At 39.9% G+C, this 24489-nt stretch overlaps 1 protein-coding gene across 1 annotated transcript in view; it reads left to right on the forward strand.

The window, feature by feature from the left end:
- LOC144755252 (disintegrin and metalloproteinase domain-containing protein 9-like) overlaps window positions 1–24489 on the forward strand; it is a 929123-nt gene that overhangs the window by 96905 nt on the left and 807729 nt on the right. The window contains exon 3 of the mRNA XM_078643994.1: window positions 7231–7307. Coding sequence (XP_078500120.1) covers window positions 7231–7307 — 77 coding nt within the window. The remainder of the gene's footprint in view (window positions 1–7230; window positions 7308–24489) is intronic.

Raw genomic sequence — 24489 nt, forward strand, 5'->3', positions numbered from 1 at the left:
TGGACAATCCAGTCGGACACAGGTGCTCACGGATCCAAGTCTCTAGGAAGCGCTCAGGGTTCCCCGCCTCCAGTCGTTCCGGCACACCCAGGACTCGTATGTTGCTCCGGCGCGCCCGTCCCTCCGCATCCTCCGCGCGTCTTTCCAGTGCCCGGGTGGTAGAGGAGAGCTGGGCAAGTGACTTTTGTAGGGAAGCGACCTCCCCCTGCAGCTGAGTGATATTGCCTTCCGCATCCGAGACCTTGTCCGCGACGTTGCGAAGGTCCGTCCTCAGAAGGTTTACATCTATTGAGACTGTCTCAATCTGGTGTTCTAGGGCCGCATGGGAACCCTGAATAGCCTTCAGGAGTTCAGCTCTGGTCGGCTCCGGCGGATCCTCACCTCTGTCCTCAGGGCCTGTCTGCCGCGTGATCCTCTGCGGTTGATGGCGAGGGGTGGTGTATTGGACGATGGTGTTAGGTTGGGAGGTCTTGGGACCTCGACCCGTGCGGCCCGTCATGGCGAGCAGCCCACGTTTGTGTGGGCCAAAGTGCGCACCTCAAGTCCAGCCGATCGAGGAGGGCCCCCCCAGAGCCGATCCAAGCAGGAATGGCAGGCGCCCCACACGCCACACAGATGACGCGGCATTTGTGGTTCAAGGGGGCCAAGAGGCCAAACAGCGCAGGGGCAGCACTCGTCCACCACTCGCCAACAGGGGTCAGGATATGGGATCCCACCCAGGAAGCAAAGAGCAAGTCCAGTGGGAACGGGCTCCGGTACCACCTCACCCCAAAGTACTCACTGCCGCCAGTTCATCAGAAGATCCCTCAGGCTCCGTAGGTCTGGGCCGAGAGGGGCAGGGACACTCGTCGCCTCTAACCGCCACAGCTCTCCCGGAGGCAGCCCAGCACAGGCCCCAAGATGGCGGGCGTGTGGGGGAGGGTGGGTTCCGTCCGACAGTGGGCCCAGCGACGCCGCCTCAGAAACCCCCCCGGAGACAGCAGAGCAGCAAGGAACCACAGGGGTGGGCAGGTCGGTGTCCGGCAGGGGGAGAGAGGCAGGCCCCCAGTCCGTGCGAGGAGCCGTGAAGGTGACGGGGTCAGCCAGGCACGCAGCAGCTCAGGGTTCCCGTGGTCACCAGGTACGGCAATGCAGGGCAAGTGCGGTCGGTACTCGCGGTCTCCCCCACCAGGAGTAGTCACCACGTCGGGTCCGGGATGCAGCACCCGGTATCGGCAGAAGCAGGGGGGGGGGGTCTCAGAGCTCCGACTCAGGAGCAGTGCACAAAACGGACGGCGCCTCCATCCAGACCTCCTCTGCACCACACAGCAGCAGGGACGTAGAGCCGCCGCTCCCCAATCCCCCACTCACTGCGCGGGAGTCGCGGCCAGATCTCCGATGGGCACCAGGGGGCATGACCAGGTCGGGAGTCCAGGGTGGCGCACGCTCAATCCGGCCTCCTCACTTAGGCCCAGTCCCCGGCGTGGCGTGATTCAGCGCGCCGTCCCCGCATTCAGGGAGCACTCATGTCGGCGTTCGCAGCAGAACGCAGGTCGAGGGTCCGTTTTTCCAGGCTCATGAGACCCAGCGGGGTCCTAGCTCCCATCGACGAGCCTGTTCAGCGACCAGGGGAGCCCGGGCAGGATTAATGAGAGGATGATGTTGGTCTTCGGGACGGAGCTGGAGGAGCTCACGTCCTGTCGGCCATGCTGCTTGGCCACGCCCCCCGTACACAATAATAATTAAATTATAAATATATTAAACTAAATATCCTTGTTATTTCAAGTGCTTAGATTGTTTCCTTTTCACTCATTGCCTCTCTTTCGGTTTTGCCTGGGCATGTTATTTCGCATAAATTGCAATGTTTGATATATACAAGTTGTAAATTGTATTATGTCTATTAATGGGGGACTGAAATTAATCTCGTTTAATGTGAATGGTCTTAATAATAGGAAAAAAATGCGCGCCATAGAGTCATGGATTAGGACTGAGAATCCTGCTGTTATAATGTTGCAGGAAACTCATCTTTCCGCTACTAAAAAGGAGGATTTTCCAATGTTTAAAACATGGGCTTTGTTCCGGGGTTTTTCATGCGCCATTAATTCACAACGAGGTGTTGCTCTTTTTCTGAATAAAAATTTGGAAGTTGAAATCACTCAGACGGATCAGGATGGTCTAGGTCGCTGGTGCTGGGCTTCATGCCGTTTCAAAAATCGACAAAGGCCTATTACCTTCGTCAGTTTTTACGCTCCTATAGAGGATAATTCTCAGATCTATGACGCTATGTTTCAGTCTTTGTTATTGGTGGGAGGGGATATTGTCATCGGCGGCGATTTTATTATACTTATGAACCCTAAGTTAGATTCTACTTCATCCTCTAAGAGACAGTCTAAACCCAAATCTCTTCGGACTCTGCTAAATAATATGACAACATTCGATTTATGTGATCCATGGCGCTTGAAAAATCCACGGAAAACTGATTTTACTTGTTGGTCGGGTAGGTTTAAATCATCCTCCCATATTGATTTTTTTTTGGCATCCAGACAACTTAATTTTTCTTTACAGATAATTTGTCATAATGGTTTCTCAGATCATGCGATGGTGGTTATTAATTTTGTTCTGGGGGACAATAATAATAAAATTCCTAAACGATGGATCTTTAATAAAGCTTATTTACAAGAGATAAACTGGGTGACTGTACTCAAATCAGAGATTTCAGATTTTATAGTTCGAAACGCAGGATCAGCTCCCATACATATTATCTGGGATTCCCTGAAGGCTTTCATTCGGGGTATAATCATAAGCAAAGATGCGGCTGAGTGGCTTGCCCTAAAAAATATTAGGAACTCTCTCTCACAAAAAATTCAGGATTTAATAACACAACGACACCTCAATCCAACTTGCAATGTTCAGAAACAACTAAGTGAAGCCAAGCGGGAACTTAATGCCCATTATCTTTCACAGAGCGAAGAGGTTTTTCGTAAAAAATCTCAAAAATTTTATGAAGAAAGCAACTTCACGGGGAAATTCTTAGCCTGGCAGGTGAAAGAACAAGCTGCTTCGAATATGATACATTCTTTGAAAAATTCAGTCACTCATACTGAGACATCTAATCCGGCAGAAATAAGCTCAATAATGTTTTCCCACTATCACAAAATCTATAGTACACAGTATTCCATTGATCATCAAAAGTTGTCTGAGTTTTTGGGGAGACATGCACTTCCCAGTTTATCTTTAGACGATCAACTAAATATGCGATCCCCATTTTCTAGGGCAGAAGTTGATTCGATTGTAAAGGATCTTTCATTGGGTAAGGCCTGTGGTCCTGATGGTTTTCCTGCAGAGTCTTTTAAGGTTTTTTTTCAGTTCATTTGGTGATTTGTTTTTGTTATTATTAAACTCCATGCTCGATGGCGGGCAAGTTCCCGCATCTTTCCATGAAGGGACGGTTGTTAATTTTTTGAAAAAAGGGAAAGATCCTAAGGACCCTAATTCATACAGCCCGATTACACTATTAAATTCGGATTATAAAATTGCCACCAAATTACTGTCACTTCGTTTTAATAATATTTCGGCGGATCTAATTCACCCCGATCAAAACGGGTTTATTATAGGTAGACAATTATTCACAAATACACATTTGTTTGAGTCACGGGGTCTTCAGGCTCTGGTTCTACTATTAGATGCAGAAAAAGCTTTTGATTTGGTGGTTTGGGACACACTTTACATTATTTTGAAATACTTTGGGATTCCACAACAAATTATTAATTTAATACAGAATCTGTACACTGGCGCCACAGCTAATATAATCATTAATAAACTGGTAGCGGGTTCAATTTTAGTCCAGCGGGGAACTAGACAGGGTGCCCCTTGTCTCCTGTTCTTTTTGCCTACTTTATCGAACCACTTGCTGTAGCTATTCGGAATTGCGTACAGATTGCCCCCCCGGTCATCTCTATGGCCAAGATCAAACTATACGCGGATGACATTATGTTATTAATTAAGCGGATCTTCGATCACAGACACAGGTTCTTGGGATTTTTGAAGAATTCAAGGCTTTAGGGGGCTATCGAATTAATTTAAAAAAAACAGATATTCTGGTTTGTGGGGGTGCAGACCCTGTTTTACATCCAGATTTGTATGGTTGTATCAACTCAAAACCTAAAAGATATTTGGGGATCTTTTTCTCTCCTACAATTCAGGATTTATACTCACTTAATTTTATCCCGTTGCTTCAAAAGGCTCGTTTAATGTTTGCGCGGTGGGATCCACTACCGCTATCTATTCTCGGTTGAATTGCACTGATTAAAATGTCAATTCTTCCCCTTTTCAACTTTTTATTTTCCACTATTCCAATTTTTCTGCCTGACTCTTTTTTCTCTAGAGTAGAATCTATGTTTTCCGCATTTGTCTGGGCAAAAAAAACACCTCGAATTGACATACGGACTTTATATGAAAGAACTGAGTATGGCGGCCTCTCATTACCAAACTTAAAAGAATATTACTACGCATACTTTGCACAGTACTTAGACAGATTTAAAAATGTAACTTCTGGTGCGAGTTTATTTGTAAAAAAAATGTTGGGGTTAATATGCTCAGAAATTCAGATTCCATCCCCCCTTCTTGTGCTGAAATCACCTAAATTTGTTCGATATAAGACCCTGAACTGGTTTTTTAAACGACGGGATGCCATGCTTAAGAGATATTCCCTCCCCCTTTTTAATTTAACAACTCCCCTATTTGGTGTTTTTTCTTTTTTAAAGATCAAAATTGAACCCATAAATATTGCAAACTGGGAGCGTGCCGGGTTTAGAACGCTAACCGATTTTGTGGACAATGGGTCCTGGTTAGCTGTTGACGCCATGCAACGTTTAATCCCCAGCAAATTTTTGTTAATCAGGTCTTATATTGAGATCTTTAAAATTCTGGCTCAACTAGACCTGAATCATATTAGTACCTCTTCCCCGTTGGTAGAAGATCTCTTTATAAATGCCTCAATAAAAAAGCCAGGGGAATGGAAACATTACTTGGCACAGAGTCGGGAGGAGGAGTTGTGCTCTAAAGCTATGCGAAAATGGCATACACATGAAAGCTTAGTGTTATCTATCGATATATGGAAAACTATTAATAAGTTCAATTTTGGTTCATTACGTGGCGCCAACTGGCGTAGAATGTTATTTTTTAGCAAATGGCTTTTGTACCGCTCTCCTGCTATTATTGCCAAAATGTATGATAATACGTCTGCAAATTGTTTTAGATGCTTTCAATGTGACCCAGCTAACTGGTCTCACATTATGGCTTACTGTCCTAAAATCAAGCCTTTCTGGGATGCAATCGTTGATTTTCTTAAAACTTATTATGCGATTCCAATTTCTTGTAACGTCAAATTATTACTGTTTGGTTTTGCCCCTGATTGCAAACTTTCAGAATATTTGGCAAAATTTGTTTATATTGTGATGGCTGTTGCTAGATCACTGTTATTGCAGAATTGGCGGTCACCACAAGTCCCGGTGTTTCAGGAATGGTTTGACAAAATGAAAAGGGTCAGGAAATGCGAACAAATGTATGCAAAACTTAGGGTGAACCATCCAGCATTATGGAGAAAAAAAATCTAGGTATATCAGACTTTCCTCAATAATTCCAACAAAACATTTTCTGAAACAGGGTTGCCTGCTGGTTCCATCACTTTTCTCCCCCCAGACTGCCTAGCAACTTACAAGGGAGACGCTCCTAAGGTAGATGAACGCTTTTCCCTTGTTTTATATATGCGGATGATATAGCTATCTTGAATCAAACTCCCAAGGGCTTGAGTAATAGACTGGTCTCTACATAGCATTGTGCCATCCTGAATTACTTGAAGATCAATGTCTTAAAGAGCAAGGTATTAATCCTTAAAAGTAGAAAGGGCTGGAAGATCAGTAACTATGCCAGGGGTTTAGGTGCAGAGAAGCTGGAGGTCGTAAACTCATATCCATACCTAGGGTAAATTATTGCAGGTAACACACTTGAAAAAGCCTGCATTGCACATTACTCCTCTAAGGCATCTTCACATGCTAATGGGTTGTGGGCTTTCTATAATAAAATGGCACGGAGACATTTTTATTCATCTTCTATCAGTTTTCAAGTTGGAAGTTTCTCCGCCTTTATTATATGCCGTCGGATCAATTAATTTGACAAAGTGGGATTTTCTGGAGAAAATGGAAGGGAAAAAGGATTATATAAGGGGCAACATGAACCTTGACATTTTTGTCTCAGGGCTGGGGAAATATACAATCTTTCGGGACTTCACCCTGGCGCTGAATCATTTCGAACTGCAGGAAATGGCACTGGCTTCTCTTTCTCCCACACAACTTGAAAGATATTTAAAGGATGCCTCTAGTTCCACTAGTTATCTCTTAGACACAATGTTCTGTATGTCGAAGAAAAAGTGGGAGGTGGTGATTTCCTCCTGTCGCAATAAGGTAGACCAGCAGCGCTTGACTTGGAACTTGGACCATGGTCTTCGCCATTTCTGGGCACTATATCGTATGAAGTCACTGACTCTAAACACACTAATAGCAAACTGGTCCTCTTCCGGAGAATTAAGGTAAGAGTGTAACCTGTGTAACTCGGGGATCCAGGATCTCAACCACGTGCTGTTTGTTGGTGCCGCATTGACCCTTTAGCACCGCCAGTTTTTAAGGCCAATGTTTTTAAAGAATATTATTAAGTCAGTGGAAGCGGCACAAGAATTCCTTTTTCATCAAAAAAATGAAGTAATTTGTACAAAAGTTTTAATTTTTTTCAAAGGTTTTATGAATCTTTATTAACATGCATTCTGGTCTTCTACGGCGGCATGGGAATATCTTGTCTTGTTCACCCAAACATCTGAAGTGACTTGCATGAAAGCTGTTACATTTTTTAAAGGATTCATGAACTTACATCAATTTGCACTAAGGTTGCTGCTACATGTAAAGGGGTTTCATGTATAAATGTTCCTAACAATATTTTTTTACTTGTGGCCTTCATGTGTCTCACATTTAGTGTCTTGTTTTTATGTGGACCTCTTTTGAGTTCCCAAACATATAGAAATAATTTTATTGAATTGAATTGCGTGACATTTTTTCTTTGTTTGATTAAAAAGGATTTGAACTTTTATGTGGACCTCTTTTGAGTTCCAAAGCATGAATAAATAATTGAATTGAAATGCGTGACATTTTTTCTTTGTTTGAGTAAAAGGGTCACACAATTATGTTTGTTTTGTTGTTACAGGATCATTGGGAAGATAACCTCTCATATTCCATTAATGCTGCTGAACGAACCTATCTTCTGATGCTAAAGAAAAACACGTGCGTACGCCCTTCTTTCTGGTGCTGGCATTATGCCTCCATTATAGACAGTGACCATGGTTAATGGTGGTGCCTCCTATTGTGAGTTTGCTATGTGGGCTGTAGAAGAGGGGGCTCTGAGCGAATACTGATTATTTACCTTTTAAAGGGGATTTTTGTAAAACTGATGCTAGACAGTGGCAGGTGATAGGTAGTCTGTATGTTACACATTTCACTCAGATGAAAGAATGGTTCCAGTAAGAATTGGCATAGATTCCATCAATTAATCAATCAAATCAATCAGGTACTTGTATAACGGGACTACTAACCTGCAATGGTCTCAAAGGGGGAGGGGGGACTGCGGTTCAGTCTAAGAGCAAGGTCTTACTGTCCTTTCTGAATTGAGGCAGTGACTGTGATTGTCTGAGGTGTACAGGCAGGTGTTCCAGGGATTTTCAGCGAGGTAGGAGAAGGATCATACTCCAGCTGAGGTCTTGCGGATCTGTGGGATGGTGGCCAGGGCCAGTTGGGCGGAGGTATCTGGTGGATGTGTAGAAGGAGAGGCGGTGGTTGAGGTATGCAGGTAAGGCATTGTGGAGGGATTTGTAGTCACATCTGAGGAGCTTAAAAGTGATTCTTTTGTTGACTGGGAGCCAGTGGAGGTCTCTCAGGTGACTGCTGATGTGACTGTGGTGGGGTATGTTCAGGATGAATCTGGCGTTGGCATTCTGAATGTTCTGCAGATTCCATACCATCGATCCCTCCATGCTACAGGACTAGCTGTGCTACTCTCATTCTGAACCAATCAAGTGAGTCCTTAGTCTCACTTCACTACTGCATTTTGCTGGTCTTTGGGCTCTGTACAAAATGCCATAATGCAGATACTAGCATGATTGCTGTGATAAAAAGCTATGTTTAATGAAGAGAAAGCTCTGCTCATGCTTTTTGCATTCTTGCCCATTTCGTTTAACAAAGAAAGACAAGACTTAAACTGCAAACGAATACATTTAAATTACTATACCTCATAAGATTGAAATGAATCCACCCTTGCTGGCCTCTCAGGTCTTGCCCCAGACCTCACAGTCACACTTAGGACCTCTTTGTCCCTCAGACTTCTCCAAACCATATATTCACATGCAAGGGATTCACAGATTTTTATTTTTTATTTTTTTTAAGAGTTTTATATAGCGCTGGCTAGACCCTGAGGTATCAGAGTGCTTTACATGAGGTTCCACAAAATTACAAAATTACATCAGTTACAATTTACATCAGTTGCTAGACAACAAACATTACAAGAGCATAAAAGACGAGATAAGTGAAGTGTAGAGGGGAAGGGGTAAGGGTAAAGGGGTAGGAGGGAGATACGGCAGAGAGATGAAGGAAAGTATGCCCAAAGTCTGGCTGGGTAGGTGACGGTCGAGGGCGAAGTCCCAAAACCCATCGCCTCTATAGCTATCAGATAGCTCCACTGGGCATTGTCCAAATAGCTAGGTCTCAATGGGAAAACATTTAAAGAACATAGAGGGCAAAATACATGGAGCGTAGAGGGGTAATGGGGTAGGGTAAAGGAGTAGGAGGGAGCATATGACAAAGAGACGCAGAAAAAATCTGGCCAACGTCCAGCTGGGTAGGTGACGGCGGAGGGGGAAAGCCCACAGCCCATCTCCTCTTTAACTACCAGGTAGCTCCACCGGGCGTCGGCCAGAAAACTAGGTCTCCACGGAGAGGGTAAGTTCCCCTGGTTCAATATCCGGATGGGGGAAAGGTCAATGTCAAATTAAATATCCCATAGAAGGAGCACAACATGGACGGGACCACTGTGGCAGCCATCTTGGGGTCAGGCAAGGGGTTCTGCCCTTGGTGTTAACATTCAACCGTTCCCCATTTTTATCTTTTGCTCAACAAGGGGGGGGGGGGGGTTTGTTGTGCAGAGGAGCAGCTTGAGGGCAGAGCCAGTGTCCGCTTGTTTCCCGAGGTGAGTATTTCCGAGTTATAGTGGCTAGGGGGAGAGACAGCTGCCATTTTAGGATCAGGCGTCTTAATCGGTTGGTCATAATGCTGCTCGTAGTCTTCCCTAGAGGACAGAGCTGTTGCTGTCATTACCCTCCACCCCATGGCCACTATGCTGAAGGTGCCTAAGGGGGCCTCCCTTGGGGTGTCGCCCCCCTGGCGACGATCTTCTGTAGGCGCCATTTTGGGGTCAGGCGCGTTCAGTAGAGGCTCTCAAATACAACTTCATGCACTAAAAAAGAGCAAGGAGGACAGTGTCGGGAGCCCCAGCCTCGCGGGCTCACCACCAGGACCCCGGGCGCTCCCAGCGATGTCAAGAATGTCCCCGCTCACCGTCTCTCATCTTGCAGTAAATGTCTGCAAGGGCGGGCGGGATCCCCATAGGATCGGTAACCCCATGGTTTTAACCCCACTATCATCTATGTTACTCAAGGGACCTAAAGTCAACCTAACCACCTAAAAGGCTCTCAGGACCTCCACAGTAACTAACTGCAATGCAACCATCGATTTTATATAATTTTCAGGACACCTTTTCTAAAATGTGGCAGCCAAAAACAGGTCACCATAACATGTAGCCACAAAGACAGACCCCTAACTGACTTTTTAGAACCCCATCAGACCTCATTCCCAATGATTCAAATAAAAAATATCGACAGGAAAGAGATGGTTTGCTTGGCTGCACGCTAGAGGGCTGTCAAAAAGTTTCTCAACTGAGCCATGGGCAGGCTATGCACACACATCGGTGCTTGTCTAATCCATCCTGACTCCTGACAAGTAAATCACAGAACAACTGCACATGGGTATGAGCATGCCACATAGCCCAACATAGCTGGGGAGGAGTCTTTCATCAACCCTGGGATCTTATGGGGCAAATGTTGTGATCCAGACACTAACACGTTCGCTTTAATACATGTTCACATACAGTGCTGGGAGGAGCAGACTCCCAGTTTCTGCATTGTTGATTGTATCACCTTTTAAAACTAAAAGCTAGGTCAAACAGTTATCTAGCTATGTATCTTCCTGCAACCTACTATTAAACTCATTCACCTCCCTCCATTGAACACACAGTCTCGCTGTAGATCTTATGACCCCATACTCCTCTCATGACTTCGCGATCCTCAGTCAGACCTCATTGCCACTTCTTTCCTGCCTAATGCACCCCAATCTTGTCTGTCCATCCAAAGGCAGGGCTGACCTCTTCATTTTCAAGAAATCATTTGGCTTTAACTAACATCTTTAAAACTATCACAAGCCTCTACCTGATAAAAAAATGTAGCATCTAGAAAATGATTCCCCACGGTTGCGCTCTTTACCCAAGGCTCCTGCTTCATGCCAGCTCCTAAACCGACAGGTCAGTTCACACTACATGATCAATCTGAAACACTAACCTTAATTTATTCTGCATTAAAACTACCTAAAGTCCAAAATAGCATTTGTAGCACAGTGATTTCTGTAGGCTTCCTAGTTTTCCTCCATCTTCTCCTCAGCCATAACTCCATCTATACTAAGAGCATGAACGCTGCTTAACCAGTGATGGAGCGAGATAGAAAACAAAATTTTGTTTAAACTCGTGAAGTCACATTTCCATAACATGAATAATAATATTAATGATTTGTGATATGTCGTGCTAATACAACTTAGATTAAACTTTACACATGGGGGGACTAACATGTGTGCTCATAAACGTGCATAATTGTTGCATCTTTTTGTTCGTGCAAAATAATAAAATAATTTATTGTTTTCGTTTTTGTCATTACTAACTGCTGCAAACATAAAAGAAGCATGTGCTTGTTTTGCTTTTCCTTGTCTGTGTGATGTCATTTCTACTATTCTAGGTGCACATTAGTCTCATGGATTAATGAAGACCGGTAGATATAAACGCTGCTTTATTTGTTTGCATTTGCTAGGTAACATTTGATTAATCGGGTGGGTTAATTAATTAGTAAATCTTGGGGTGGATACAGAATCTACATTATTTCTTACATTAATACTTTTCTTGTGTTTGTTTTATACTAGAAAGCATAAGTTGCCTGCTTTTGGGCCTAGTTTACTCGAGCTACAATAAGCTGAATTTTACTTCTGCAAAAGTCACGAGACGCCCATTCTGAAATAAAATGTTCGTCAAAAGCTGCGTTCACAAAGCAAAAACTGACGTGCTATCATCATTCTGTCGGACATGGCCAAGGTCGAAAAAGAACATTTTGTCAGCCCTTAACTTGGCATCCGCGGAAGTCAATTGGAAGTCATGAGAACATTAATATACATTTGTTGCAAACCTAGGAAGCTCCTGGTTGCATTCAGAAAAGACAATGGTCCTTAAGAAAAGTGACCTAATGGAACTTTTGAAATGTGGGTGACATGTCACTTGTCACTCTCAGCCAATGGGACGTCGAAGATTTCTGAAAACTTTCCTTTGCGTAGTTTAGTTAGCATAGAAAGGTATAAAAAGTCATGCCCCTAGGGATGGGCTGGCTGCTGCTTTCTGACTTTCCGATGAGGGTGAAGTGCTGTCGGACATTGCGTGGAGCACGTAAGAATCCTCAAAGAACTTTTCTTTAGTTTCTATCTATTTAGCTCAGTTAGGGACTTAGGTTTTAGAAATGCTAAACTTTAAATATTCACTTTGATTTTGATTTACTTGCTTAAATTGTATTTTTCTCATATTTCTTTACAATCATGCTTGCTTCAATGCTAATAAATAACTTTTATGAAACTATCAATTAAAATACCATAATTTAGTAAATAAAATCTTACTTTTGACAAACAAGCTGGTCTTGATTATTCAGAAGTGCAGGTTACTATTAGCTAGATCACGTCGCCAATGGTGGTCGTTTAAATGGTTAGGATTTATTCTAATGACAATATTCTTTCCGCAGATGTATAAAATTGTATATAGTTTGTAGATAATGTGTATACAGATTTAATCTGACCACCTGATTCAGTAGGCCCAAAATATGTCAGGTTTATAAATGGGTCCATAATTTAGTATAGAATTTTGTTTATAGGTTATGAAGTTGGGTAGTGTTGTTTATGATATATTTTCTATAGGCCGCTGGATCAATTCTCTGGTAGCAGAAATTGATGGTTGCTAAGAGTAACCAAGGTAATATGTTGGTTGCTAAGGGTTACTAAAGTGTTATGGTATGGAAATAGGATCGATGTTTTAACACATGTTGAGTTCGTTTTTCGTGCTATCTGTAAGCTATACCGGTATAGATTGTGTGGCGAGAAATTAGTCACGCAAGCCATCTGTTCTGTTTGTAGTGATATCGCCGAGTATCACAAGAGGTATCGCCGTGTACCATAGTGTTGTCGCCGAGCAGCACAGTTTTAGGGCTAGGTGTGAATCTTGTATAGTGAGGGTTTTCTAAGAAATTAAAGCAGCATGAGAATAGGGACAAAGCGCCTTCCATAAAACTCACTGTGATAAGAGTATTAGTTATATCCGAGCTTGAGTGAAGGGTAAAGTAGCGTCGGTGCATGATTATCTATAAACAGGTTAGAGTCCTGTACGGGTACATGTTTCATATCTATAAACAGGTGAGAGCCCTGTACGGATAACGTCGTTATTTTGCTAACGGTGCATGATCTCTATAAACAGGTGAGAGTCCTGTACGGATTTCATGTGTGTTTGAAATTAGGGAATTTTCAGTGTGAAAGTGCGAGTTTGATTTGTATTTTATGTTCAAGTGGAACTCTTAGAACTGTCACTTCGCGGTGCGTTCAGAGCAAAGCGAGTTCATAATTATATGTGTTAGAAGAGTGGGGTAAGGGTTACTCTACTGACAACTGAATATTATCCTTAGTGTGAATAGCGCCGTCTATTCCGAAGTGTGGATACTTGAATGTATGTAAACTATCCTAAATAGTGAAACGAACAGATGATGTCCTTATAGTCATTGTTAAGAATTAATTTACACTGAAAAGTGTTCTTAAAATGGCGCTGTGAAAAGATTTTGTGAAGGAGGGGTAAGCGCCAGGAGTGAGAAACGAGAAACCGCAGCTGCTGTGTACGTCACAGAGTCGCGCTGGGATTGGGTGACCTACGTCACAAACTATATTCTGATTGGCTCTTGAGTCTCTGACGACCTGTAAGCTGATTGGTCCTTCAGAAAAACTCCATTTTTATTGGTTGAGCAGAAAAGTGACGTAGCTCAACTATCATTGGCTTGTTGGTGTGTTTCGCGCACGGATTGGTTGTTTTGCGGAACATCCCGGAAATATTTTACGAACGATTTTGTGAATTATATTTAACTCTTAAAAATGAGTTATCATTTTAAACATGTTGAGAAAAAGCCAACATTATTTCAGAAGTTTAAGAATTTATTTTCGCCTGACAAGAAAATCGAAACGCGAGGTGGTAAATTACTTCATAAGTATAAAACACCTGCAGCGTACATGGAAGGTGAATATGGATATCATACTGTCTTATGGTTCGATAGTTGGAAACGCTATACTAAGAACGACGGTGTTTTAACTTGGCCTGATGATGGTTCATTTAATGTAAAAGTCTTGAGAAATTTACGAGAGAAAATGAATGCTCTTGTTCCAAAACCGAGACCAACTCAATTTGAGCTTTAGTTGAGTGGGAAGACGAGATGTATCAGTTACAAAGAGAAGCTAGTGGAATTAAAAGACCTTCTAAAAATCCACCTTGGAGAAGAGAAACTCATGAAGATAGATTGCGAATGTGGAGACAGGGAAACATGAGTGAAGGATTGTATTTAATACAAGAAATGGTAATGGGTACTCCTACAGGGAAATCCATGGAAAGTGAATCTGAGGATGCAGTTATGGAAGAAATATATACAACAGCTAGAAAGAATCAGCCTTTGAGACCTCCTAGATCATGGTCTACTCCGGTGGTTTCTACTGAAACTTCACCGAGTGCACCTCCAATTAATGAAGCTCCTAAACTTTATCCAAATAATTGTGAAATCATTGAAACTCCTAGAAGACCAGATTTTGAAAATGCTCGAAATGAAGGTAGACATTTTACAATGGCTCCAAGGGCAAGAGAAGCTCCAAAAGATTATACAAGAGAGGCAAGAAATGTTGAAGATGTTGATTATAATGAATATTTAAGATCTAAAGAAGAATTAATAAAAAGAATGACAAAAGGCATGGAAGCTGTGACAGTTCCAGTAACGATTGGTCCTGTTCAGCCTATATTTGACCAAAAGGAAACAAACAAGACAGGATTAACTATTCCTTTAAATGCAGAAATTCAAAAAGTTACTGAAAAATTTTATTCAGACTTATCTGAAATAAACTCTTCTAAATCGAGAATGCCTGATTTAACCTTTAATGAGGATTTATCTCCAAAAACACCAATGGGTGCTATATCAGATATAGGGAGTCCTGAAGTCAGGGTAACCACACCAAAACTTGATGTGGCCAAATTAAAAGCGAATATAGAAGAATTAATAATCGGAACAATCGGTCCAGATAGTTTAAATTACTATCGAGATGATGAACTACTGTTCATTTGCAAAAGCATTCAATGGAAAACAAAAAATAAATATGATCAACTAGAGGATCTAGCAGCAGAACTTGAAATCGATGTGAGTAAACAAAAGAATTTTGCGAAACATTACAGATTAGACTTTTCAGAAAGTGACATTGAGAGTTTGAACTCAATGGGAAGAATAGTACATATAAAAGATTTGATTGTTTATATCAAAAAGCTAGGAGAACTGAATAAATGGAGAGTGAAATGGACGAAAAAGAAGGAAGATGAAAGATTGGAAAAATTGTCAAAACAATTTCCAATGAGAGAAATTGCAGGTGGAGGATATGTTCATGTCCCTTGGTCGAGACAGGACATTCTGTTGTTTACAAATGACTTTCCTAAATTAAGGGAAAAACCAGTTGAGTGGTACAGACAAGTAGATAGATTTATCAAAGTGTCAAAAGTTCTGTGGATTGATTTAGATGGATTTTTTGACATTGTCGTTCCATCAGATCTTTGGACAGAATGTAAAATATCGATTAGTTGGCCAAAAACAGAACCTGAGCGAATCAAAGAAACAGGTGCTCCAAATCCACTTGTAATGGATTTTTATGAAAAAGTGATTGTTTGGATGAAAAACAAAATTCCACCCAAAGAAGTCGATTGGGTTAAAATAGAAAGGACAGAACAGGAAACAAAAGAATCAGTTCATTCTTTTTATGAAAGACTACTACTAATCTTTAAACAATACAGTGGTTATGAAAAACTAGATGAAAAGGACATGAGCCATTTTGTCTATAGATTTGTTTATGGACTAAAACCTGAAATTGGAGAAATGATCAGAAATAGCATTGTAGGATGGCAATCACTATCTGTAGATGATATTCTAAGAAAGGCTAAGTATTGCAGTGATGAAATAGAAGTAAAACAGAAGAAGCTCAAGGAGAAAGCCATGTGGGCTCAGGTAAAAGTGGCTGAGCAACAGATCGCCAGCATGGGTAATAAGAACACTAATTTTGTTCAAACTGGAAATACAAACCAGATACAAGGAAAGTTTAAAAGTAATAATTTCCCAAAGAAATTTAGCCCAAAGATTGAGGAGTTGAAACAAAGATTACCTTGTTTTAATTGTGGCGAAATTGGACATTGGAGAGACGAGTGTCCTCATCCTCCTAAAAACTTAAAGAATCCCTTATTGAATCCACAGATGCAGAATGGTGTTGACCTGCAGCGACAGCTACAGATGCAACAGGGGTTAAACGAATTAAATATTCAGCGACAGTTACAGCAACAGCAACAGCAACAGGTGAATAATCGTCAAGACCAATTGCCACAACCACCTTTTCCGAATTGTGGGGGAGTTCAAAAATATAATCCAAACGTGGGATTTCAGGGAAGTGAACAGGTAATAAAACCACAAAAACAGCAAAAGCAGCAAAGAGTTCAAATGCAAAATGCTTCACAACAGTTTTTATTAGCAGAAAGTCAAGACAGCGATTCTGATGATTATTGCTGACGGTGCCCGAGAGAGGAGGAAGAGTGTGTTGTTGGAGCCACTCTTGAGGTTGACCAGTCTGGTCCTTTTGTAAACGGGAAAGTTAATGATGTAGACATCACTTTTCTAGTGGACACTGGCGCTACCCGTTCTACTGTTAGATCAGTGGAAATTGAAAACCTACCTCTCTCTGGGGATACCATCCAAGTTGTCGGAGTAAGTAATCAACAAATTAAAACTGACTTAACTGATCCAGTACCAGTTGAAATTGGAAATTACAGAGACAAACACAGATTTGTGGTTTGTAATAGTAGTCCAGTGAATCTATTGGGCAGAGACATCCTATGTAAAATGAATTGTAGAATATATTGTTCTCCGGATGGAGTTGAGTTACAAACAATGGAGGAAGATGGTTTATACAGAATGACAATGATGATGATAGAAGCAGAAGAAACAAAATTGTTTCCTGCATTCGAAGAAAAGGATTTACCTGAAGAGCTCAAGGAAACAGTGAAATCTGATATATGGGATTTTACTGGAAATGAGATGGGTCTGATGAAAAACGTAGATCCAGTAAAAATTACATTAAAACAGGGAATAGAATTTCCAAACATTCCACAGTATAAAATGAAAACAGAAACAATTGAAGGTATTACACCAATAATTGAAAAATTAATTAAGCAAGGTGTATTAAAAGAAATGGAGAGTAGTTCTTGTAATTCACCAATTATGGGAGTTAAAAAGTCAAATGGAACGTTTAGAATCGTACAAGATTTGAGAAAGGTTAATCAAATTGTCGTTCCATGTTGTCCTGTAGTTCCAAATCCAGCAGTAATTTTATTTCAAATTCCACATGATGCTGAATGGTATACAGTCATTGATCTTTGCAATGCATTCTTTACTGTTCCCTTACATCCAGACAGTTATGAAATCTTTGCATTCAGATTCCAAGGTAAGACCCTCGGATGGTCAAGAATCCCTCAGGGCTATACAGAAAGTCCTTCAATCTTTAATGAACTGTTAAAAAGATCTTTGGAAGACCTAGACTTACCTGGTAGGTCTACGTTAGTGCAGTATATTGATGATCTGTTGATAGCTGCAAAGACAAGAGAAAATTGTGTGACAGACACAATAATTCTGTTAAATCGCCTTGCAGAAGAAGGACATAAAGTGTCCCCAGCAAAACTACAGTTTTGCAAACAAGAAGTAAAATATCTTGGTCACAGAATTGCAAAGGGAAAAAGACAAGTAACAATAGAGAGAATAAAAATGATTCAAGCAATGTTACCACCAAGAACACAAAGACAGGTCAGAATGTTCTTGGGAATGGTTGGTTACTGTCGACAATGGATAAGTGGATTTTCAGTAATTGCAAAACCACTACAAAGATTGACAAAGTCAGATGTAAAAGATCCAATTATTCTCAATGATGCTGAGATGGATTCTTTTGAGAACCTGAAAAAGAGCTTATGCCAAGCTCCTGCTTTAGGTATGCCAAATTATGAGAAAGATTTTGAACTGTATTGCAGTGAGAGAGAAGGATGTGCATTATCTGTGTTGATACAGAGACACGGAAATTTAAAGAAACCTATTGCATACTTCTCTGCAGTTCTTGATCCAATTGCAAAAGCATTACCAGGTTGCTTAAAAGCAGTTGCCGCTACAAGTATTAGTCTCGAACAAAGTGAGGGGATCATTATGGGATTTCCTGTGAAAGTTTTTGTGCCTCATTCAGTAGAAATTTTACTGACAAGAGGTAAGACTCAGCACTTAACAAGTAGCAGATTGACAAAGTATGAGAAAATCATACTAGGAGCAGATAATGTTTCGATTTCAAGATGTTTGAATCTAAATCCTTCTACATTACTGCCTGATTCTGAAATTGTTGATGACATTGAAACAGAACATGAATGTTTAGATGTCATGGAATTCTGCACTAAACCAAGAAAAGACATCAAAGACAGACCTTTGTCTGAATCGGATTTCGTCTACTTTGTAGATGGCTCATGCTTAAGATCCGAAGGAGGTGTCTTAAAAGCTTCATATTCAGTTTGTACAGTCAAAGATGTCGAAGAAGCATCATGTCTTGAAGGAGTTCGTTCAGCACAAGTGGCTGAATTAATTGCTTTAATACGTGCATGTGAAATATCAAAGGATATAAGAGTTACCATCATTACTGATAGTCAGTATGGGTATGGAGTTGTGCATGAATATGGACAACTCTGGTCACAGAGAGGATACATGACATCAGCAGGATCACCAATTAAAAATGCAGTTTTCATTAGGAGATTAATTGAAGCAATACAATTACCAAAAGAAATCGCCATTGTTAAATGTGCAGCGCACACTAGAGGAATTGATTATATTTCCAAGGGAAATGCCTTCGCAGATGAAACAGCTAAATACTGCGCAAGGAAAAATTATTCTTACAATCGGGAGAGGAGTAAAGAAACTGATTCAAATTCATTAATGCTAACAACAGTTGTAGAAACATGGCATGAAATTAGAGATTTACAAAATGAAGCAGATGATGAAGAAAAAGACTTATGGTTAAGATCAGATTGTAGACCACGTGAAGAAGATGGAGTGTGGGTTTACAAGGATGGCAGAGTAGTCTTACCAAATTGCTTGATTGCTGACATGGCCAGATTATATCATGGTCCAGCACATCTGGGAAGGGATTCTATGGTTAGACTTTTTAGAGAAACATGGTTCAATACTAAGTTCAGAACTATTGCAGAATCTTTTTGTCAAAGGTGTTTGTCATGCCAACAAATGAATCCAAACAGAAAATCAGTGGTGGGGACAGGAATAATTGGTCGAGAGGGTGGTCCCTTTACCAGATTACAAATGGATTTCATTGAAATGCCCTTACACAATTGTTTGAAATATGTGCTTGTAATTGTTTGCTTATTTTCAAGATGGGTAGAGGCTTTCCCTACACGACATTGTGATTCAATTACAGTAGCAAAACTAATGCTCAGAGAAATAATCCCAAGGTACGGTTTTCCAGTCACTATTGAGAGTGATGGAGGAAGCCATTTTGATAACAAATTGATGAAGTTAATTTGCGAAGCTTTGAGCATTGAGCAGAAAATACACTGTGCATACAGACCAGAGGCATCAGGAGTGGTTGAACAAATTAATGGAACAATTAAAAACAGAATTGGAAAAATGTGTCTTGAAACAGGTGTAAAGTGGACTGATGCTCTTCCACTTGTTTTGATGTCATTAAGAAGTACACCAGATAAAAAGACAGGTTTGAGTCCTCATGAAATTTTAATGGGAAGAGTTATGAGGCAAGCTTTTGTACCTGTAGGTAAACTGTTGAGCATAAATGACAGTGCTATTTTGGATTACTGTAAAAGGTTATCTGATATGGTAACTTCTGTGTCTAATCAGGTGGGAACTGAAGCACATTCAAATGAAAAGGTTTTGACACATGATCTGAGACCTGGCGATTGGGTCAGAACGAAAGTACATCGGAGAAGGAATTGTCTAGCTCCTAGATGGCAGAAGCCTAGGCAGATAATTTTGATCACTACTAATGCTGTAAAGTGCAGAGGATTGAAACGCTGGATTCATCCTAGTCATACTATTCCAGTACCAACTCCTGAGAGTTCTGATGTTGAAAGTGATACCACAGATGATTCTGATTCTGAAGCAGAAGGCGAAACAGAAGGTGAAATAAATCCAGATTCTGAAGATCGACAAGAAAGTCGACATCTGGAAACTGTGCCAGTGAATGGAAATTTGACAAGAAAAGACTTGGAAATAATTGAAATAGATTCTGAAGGTGAAGAGAATCTGTTAAAAGGAAAGATAACTGAGGATTCGGTTGTCTCTATCGAAGACAAAGAAGCAGAACAAAAAGAAGTTTCAGACCAGGAGAGTATCGAAAGGCAGAGAACAAACTCTGAAGTAAGGAACAGAAATCCGAAATCTGGGAAGTTGAAGGTAATTGAAGAAGAGGAGGAAGACGAATTACCGAGTACCAGTGATGGAAGACAAAGTGAAGTTCCTGAAGGAGTGAAATTGCCGAATAGAGAAGTTCCTGAGTCAATTGAAATTTCAGACTACGAAACTGAAGAAAGTGACGTGGATGGTGAAAGTGAAAACAGAAAGAAAAGGACTTGGAAGTCAGAATCAAATAATTCTGAACCAAAAAAGAAGTACGTGAGAAAAGCAGACTACTGGCCTGGTGGAAGATTGAGAGTCAGATTGATCAAGAAACCAAAAGAACAAGTTGAAGAAATCAGTAGTCAAAAGAGTCCTGGAAAAGAAGTTGGAGTTGGAAGGAAAATTGAAGTGATATCGAGAAAAGGAAAAAGAATAGTAAGACCAAACCAAAAATACAAGTCTCCTGAGTGGACTTACTTAGTAATTCCACCTGTTATTGACATATATGATAGTAGTGAAGAAGAAAACGAAATCCAAGAAATTAGTGACAATGATTGAAGTACAGAAATATTAAATTGGCAAAAGGCTGAAGAAAAGTTGTTAGTTGACACAAGGTCGAAGAAAAACTGTTTAGTTGAAGAAAACTTATGTATGACATAAGGTCGAAGAAATCTTGTTTAGGGTTTAAAAAAAAAATATATATATATATATATATATATATTTTAAAAGGGGGGTGTAAATATAAATTTAGAATTTTAAAATTTATTTTTATTTTATTTTGAGGCTAAACTAACCAAAAATGCCTTATGTTAAGGAGAGCACTTCAAAGTGTTCTGTTTTTAAGAGATGCTGTAAGATGACTCTGGTGTGTCTGCTCATTTTAATTCTGCTCTGGTTGGTTTTAGCTGTGATTATCCCTTTAGAGATGAATAGAGAATTACACAAAGTTAACATAACAAACAAAGCTCTGGTTAGCCAAACTAAACATAGTGCGTCTGCAAAAGTTATTGATCATCAGCCTAACATTCATCAAGATAAATCAATTAGTGATTTTTCAAGTAATACATTCACAAAGCTATTGAGTGAATATGTTAAGGTAATGGATGCAAAAGACTGTTACGTCTGCGTTAAGTTACCTGCTTCTGTTTCTGAGGGAGTAACATATAATATGCTTCCTCTCACTTATGCTGTAACATGTAGTGTGTTAACTAGTTTATTTTATCAAACTGGACGTTTAGAATATTACTATTCAAATTATGATGAAATTTTTGCAAATATTAAAATTGAAAATGCTTTAAATAAGCATAAGAAAGCAAAGCAAATGAGAGAATTTTTCCTTGTTACTAACGAACTTATTCATGAGTATGCTTATAAAAATAATCTAACTTGCAAATTAAGTGCTGAAGGAAAGAAAATTTTGAATATGGTAGAGAAGAGAAGAGCAATTTATAAGAGGAATGAATTAGTCAAGCAGACTAAGTCAAATTTCTGGCAGAAAGAGGATGAGAAGTTAAATGGCAAAATGCTTGAAAATATTGCAATTCACATAGACAAACCAGTTAGTGGAAAACTTTGCATTAGAAGAGATAACACACTTTTTGATAATTACTTTGTAGGTGCAAGTAACTGTGAAGATACTTATCAGATTATGGGAGGTTGGGGATTCAAAGGTGGAAAGGATCCAATCTTTCCTGGGATTTATTTTGTTTGTGGTGACAAAGCCTACTACAACCTTCCAGACCACTGGTATGGAACTTGTTATGTGGGAATTGTTTTCCCTAAAGTGTTCCATGTTGACAGAGATTCAGAAGGATTGTTTAAAATTCATAATTATGTAAATAGAGCTAAAAGAGAAACTTTTACTGAAGTTCTAGGAGATATTTTTCAAGCAGTAATACCTTTTGTTGGTATAACCTTAAATGCAGGGAGAATAAGAAAATTGTCCACTATAGTTGATAGATTATCAACTGACACAGCTGATGGGTTTCAATTAGTAAATGTTGAAGTTATTGCAATTAGATCCATGGTAATTCAAGATCGCCTTGCTTTAGACATAATCCTAGCAAAAGAGGGAGGAGTCTGTGGCATTTTACATGTACAACATTGTTGCACATATATACCTGACGAAAGTAAGAATATTGAAATGTATATCAAGAATATTACACAAATGCATTCAGAGATAATTCCTTTAGAAGAAGAAGATTTTACAGGGAAACTTTCAAAAAGGTTTCAAGCAATTAAAAACTGGTTTCATGATATCGGAAGTTCAATTCTTGGCAAGATTTTGGCACCTTTGATAGTAATAGTATTCATTTTTATTTTAACCAAAATAGGTTGTTTGTTACATAAAAGAAAGAAACAGTTGAAAGAGAAGAAAAGAATCTATAAACTTAGAAAAGAAGAAGAAAGAGAAATCGAATTACAGGAGTTACATAGAGAGCGTTATGCTAATTCCAAAGATTATGCAGAAACAGACTTTTAGGTTTACTAATACAAATGAATTTGAATCGATTTCTTGGAAGTTTAAATTACCAAAATTTTGAGTGCTGGTGTGGTGATTTGTTAATCACCAGATGAGGGAGTTGATGGAGCGAGATAGAAAACAAAATTTTGTTTAAACTCGTGAAGTCACATTTCCATAACATGAATAATAATATTAATGATTTGTGATATGTCGTGCTAATACAACTTAGATTAAACTTTACACATGGGGGGACTAACATGTGTGCTCATAAACGTGCATAATTGTTGCATCTTTTTGTTCGTGCAAAATAATAAAATAATTTATTGTTTTCGTTTTTGTCATTACTAACTGCTGCAAACATAAAAGAAGCATGTGCTTGTTTTGCTTTTCCTTGTCTCTGTGATGTCATTTCTACTATTCTAGGTGCACATTAGTCTCATGGATTAATGAAGACCGGTAGATATAAACGCTGCTTTATTTGTTTGCATTTGCTAGGTAACATTTGATTAATCGGGTGGGTTAATTAATTAGTAAATCTTGTGGTGGATACAGAATCTACATTATTTCTTACATTAATACTTTTCTTGTGTTTGTTTTATACTAGAAAGCATAAGTTGCCTGCTTTTGGGCCTAGTTTACTCGAGCTACAATAAGCTGAATTTTACTTCTGCAAAAGTCACGAGACGCCCATTCTGAAATAAAATGTTCGTCAAAAGCTGCGTTCACAAAGCAAAAACTGACGTGCTATCATCATTCTGTCGGACATGGCCAAGGTCGAAAAAGAACATTTTGTCAGCCCTTAACTTGGCATCCGCGGAAGTCAATTGGAAGTCATGAGAACATTAATATACATTTGTTGCAAACCTAGGAAGCTCCTGGTTGCATTCAGAAAAGACAATGGTCCTTAAGAAAAGTGACCTAATGGAACTTTTGAAATGTGGGTGACATGTCACTTGTCACTCTCAGCCAATGGGACGTCGAAGATTTCTGAAAACTTTCCTTTGCGTAGTTTAGTTAGCATAGAAAGGTATAAAAAGTCATGCCCCTAGGGATGGGCTGGCTGCTGCTTTCTGACTTTCCGATGAGGGTGAAGTGCTGTCGGACATTGCGTGGAGCACGTAAGAATCCTCAAAGAACTTTTCTTTAGTTTCTATCTATTTAGCTCAGTTAGGGACTTAGGTTTTAGGAATGCTAAACTTTAAATATTCACTTTGATTTTGATTTACTTGCTTAAATTGTATTTTTCTCATATTTCTTTACAATCATGCTTGCTTCAATGCTAATAAATAACTTTTATGAAACTATCAATTAAAATACCATAATTTAGTAAATAAAATCTTACTTTTGACAAACAAGCTGGTCTTGATTATTCAGAAGTGCAGGTTACTATTAGCTAGATCACGTCGCCAATGGTGGTCGTTTAAATGGTTAGGATTTATTCTAATGACAATATTCTTTCCGCAGATGTATAAAATTGTATATAGTTTGTAGATAATGTGTATACAGATTTAATCTGACCACCTGATTCAGTAGGCCCAAAATATGTCAGGTTTATAAATGGGTCCATAATTTAGTATAGAATTTTGTTTATAGGTTATGAAGTTGGGTAGTGTTGTTTATGATATATTTTCTATAGGCCGCTGGATCACCAGCAGATCTGCCTCAACTCTAGAACCTGTATGTACACGAATATTAGACCATGTTAATCGTTGATCAATAAAATAGGTGGTTCGTTTTCTTCACTGGAACCTATGGCATTCTTCTCTTACCCGACCAGAAAACCTTGACCTCCTGGGAGATCTGACCAAGTTGCCTCCTTCAAATGCTTTTCTCAATAAGGACGGCTGACTATGCAGCAATCAAGCTCTGTTTTAAAGATGGC

This window comes from Lissotriton helveticus, chromosome 5_1, assembly GCF_964261635.1.
Source record: "Lissotriton helveticus chromosome 5_1, aLisHel1.1, whole genome shotgun sequence".
Classification (NCBI taxonomy): domain Eukaryota; kingdom Metazoa; phylum Chordata; class Amphibia; order Caudata; family Salamandridae; genus Lissotriton; species Lissotriton helveticus.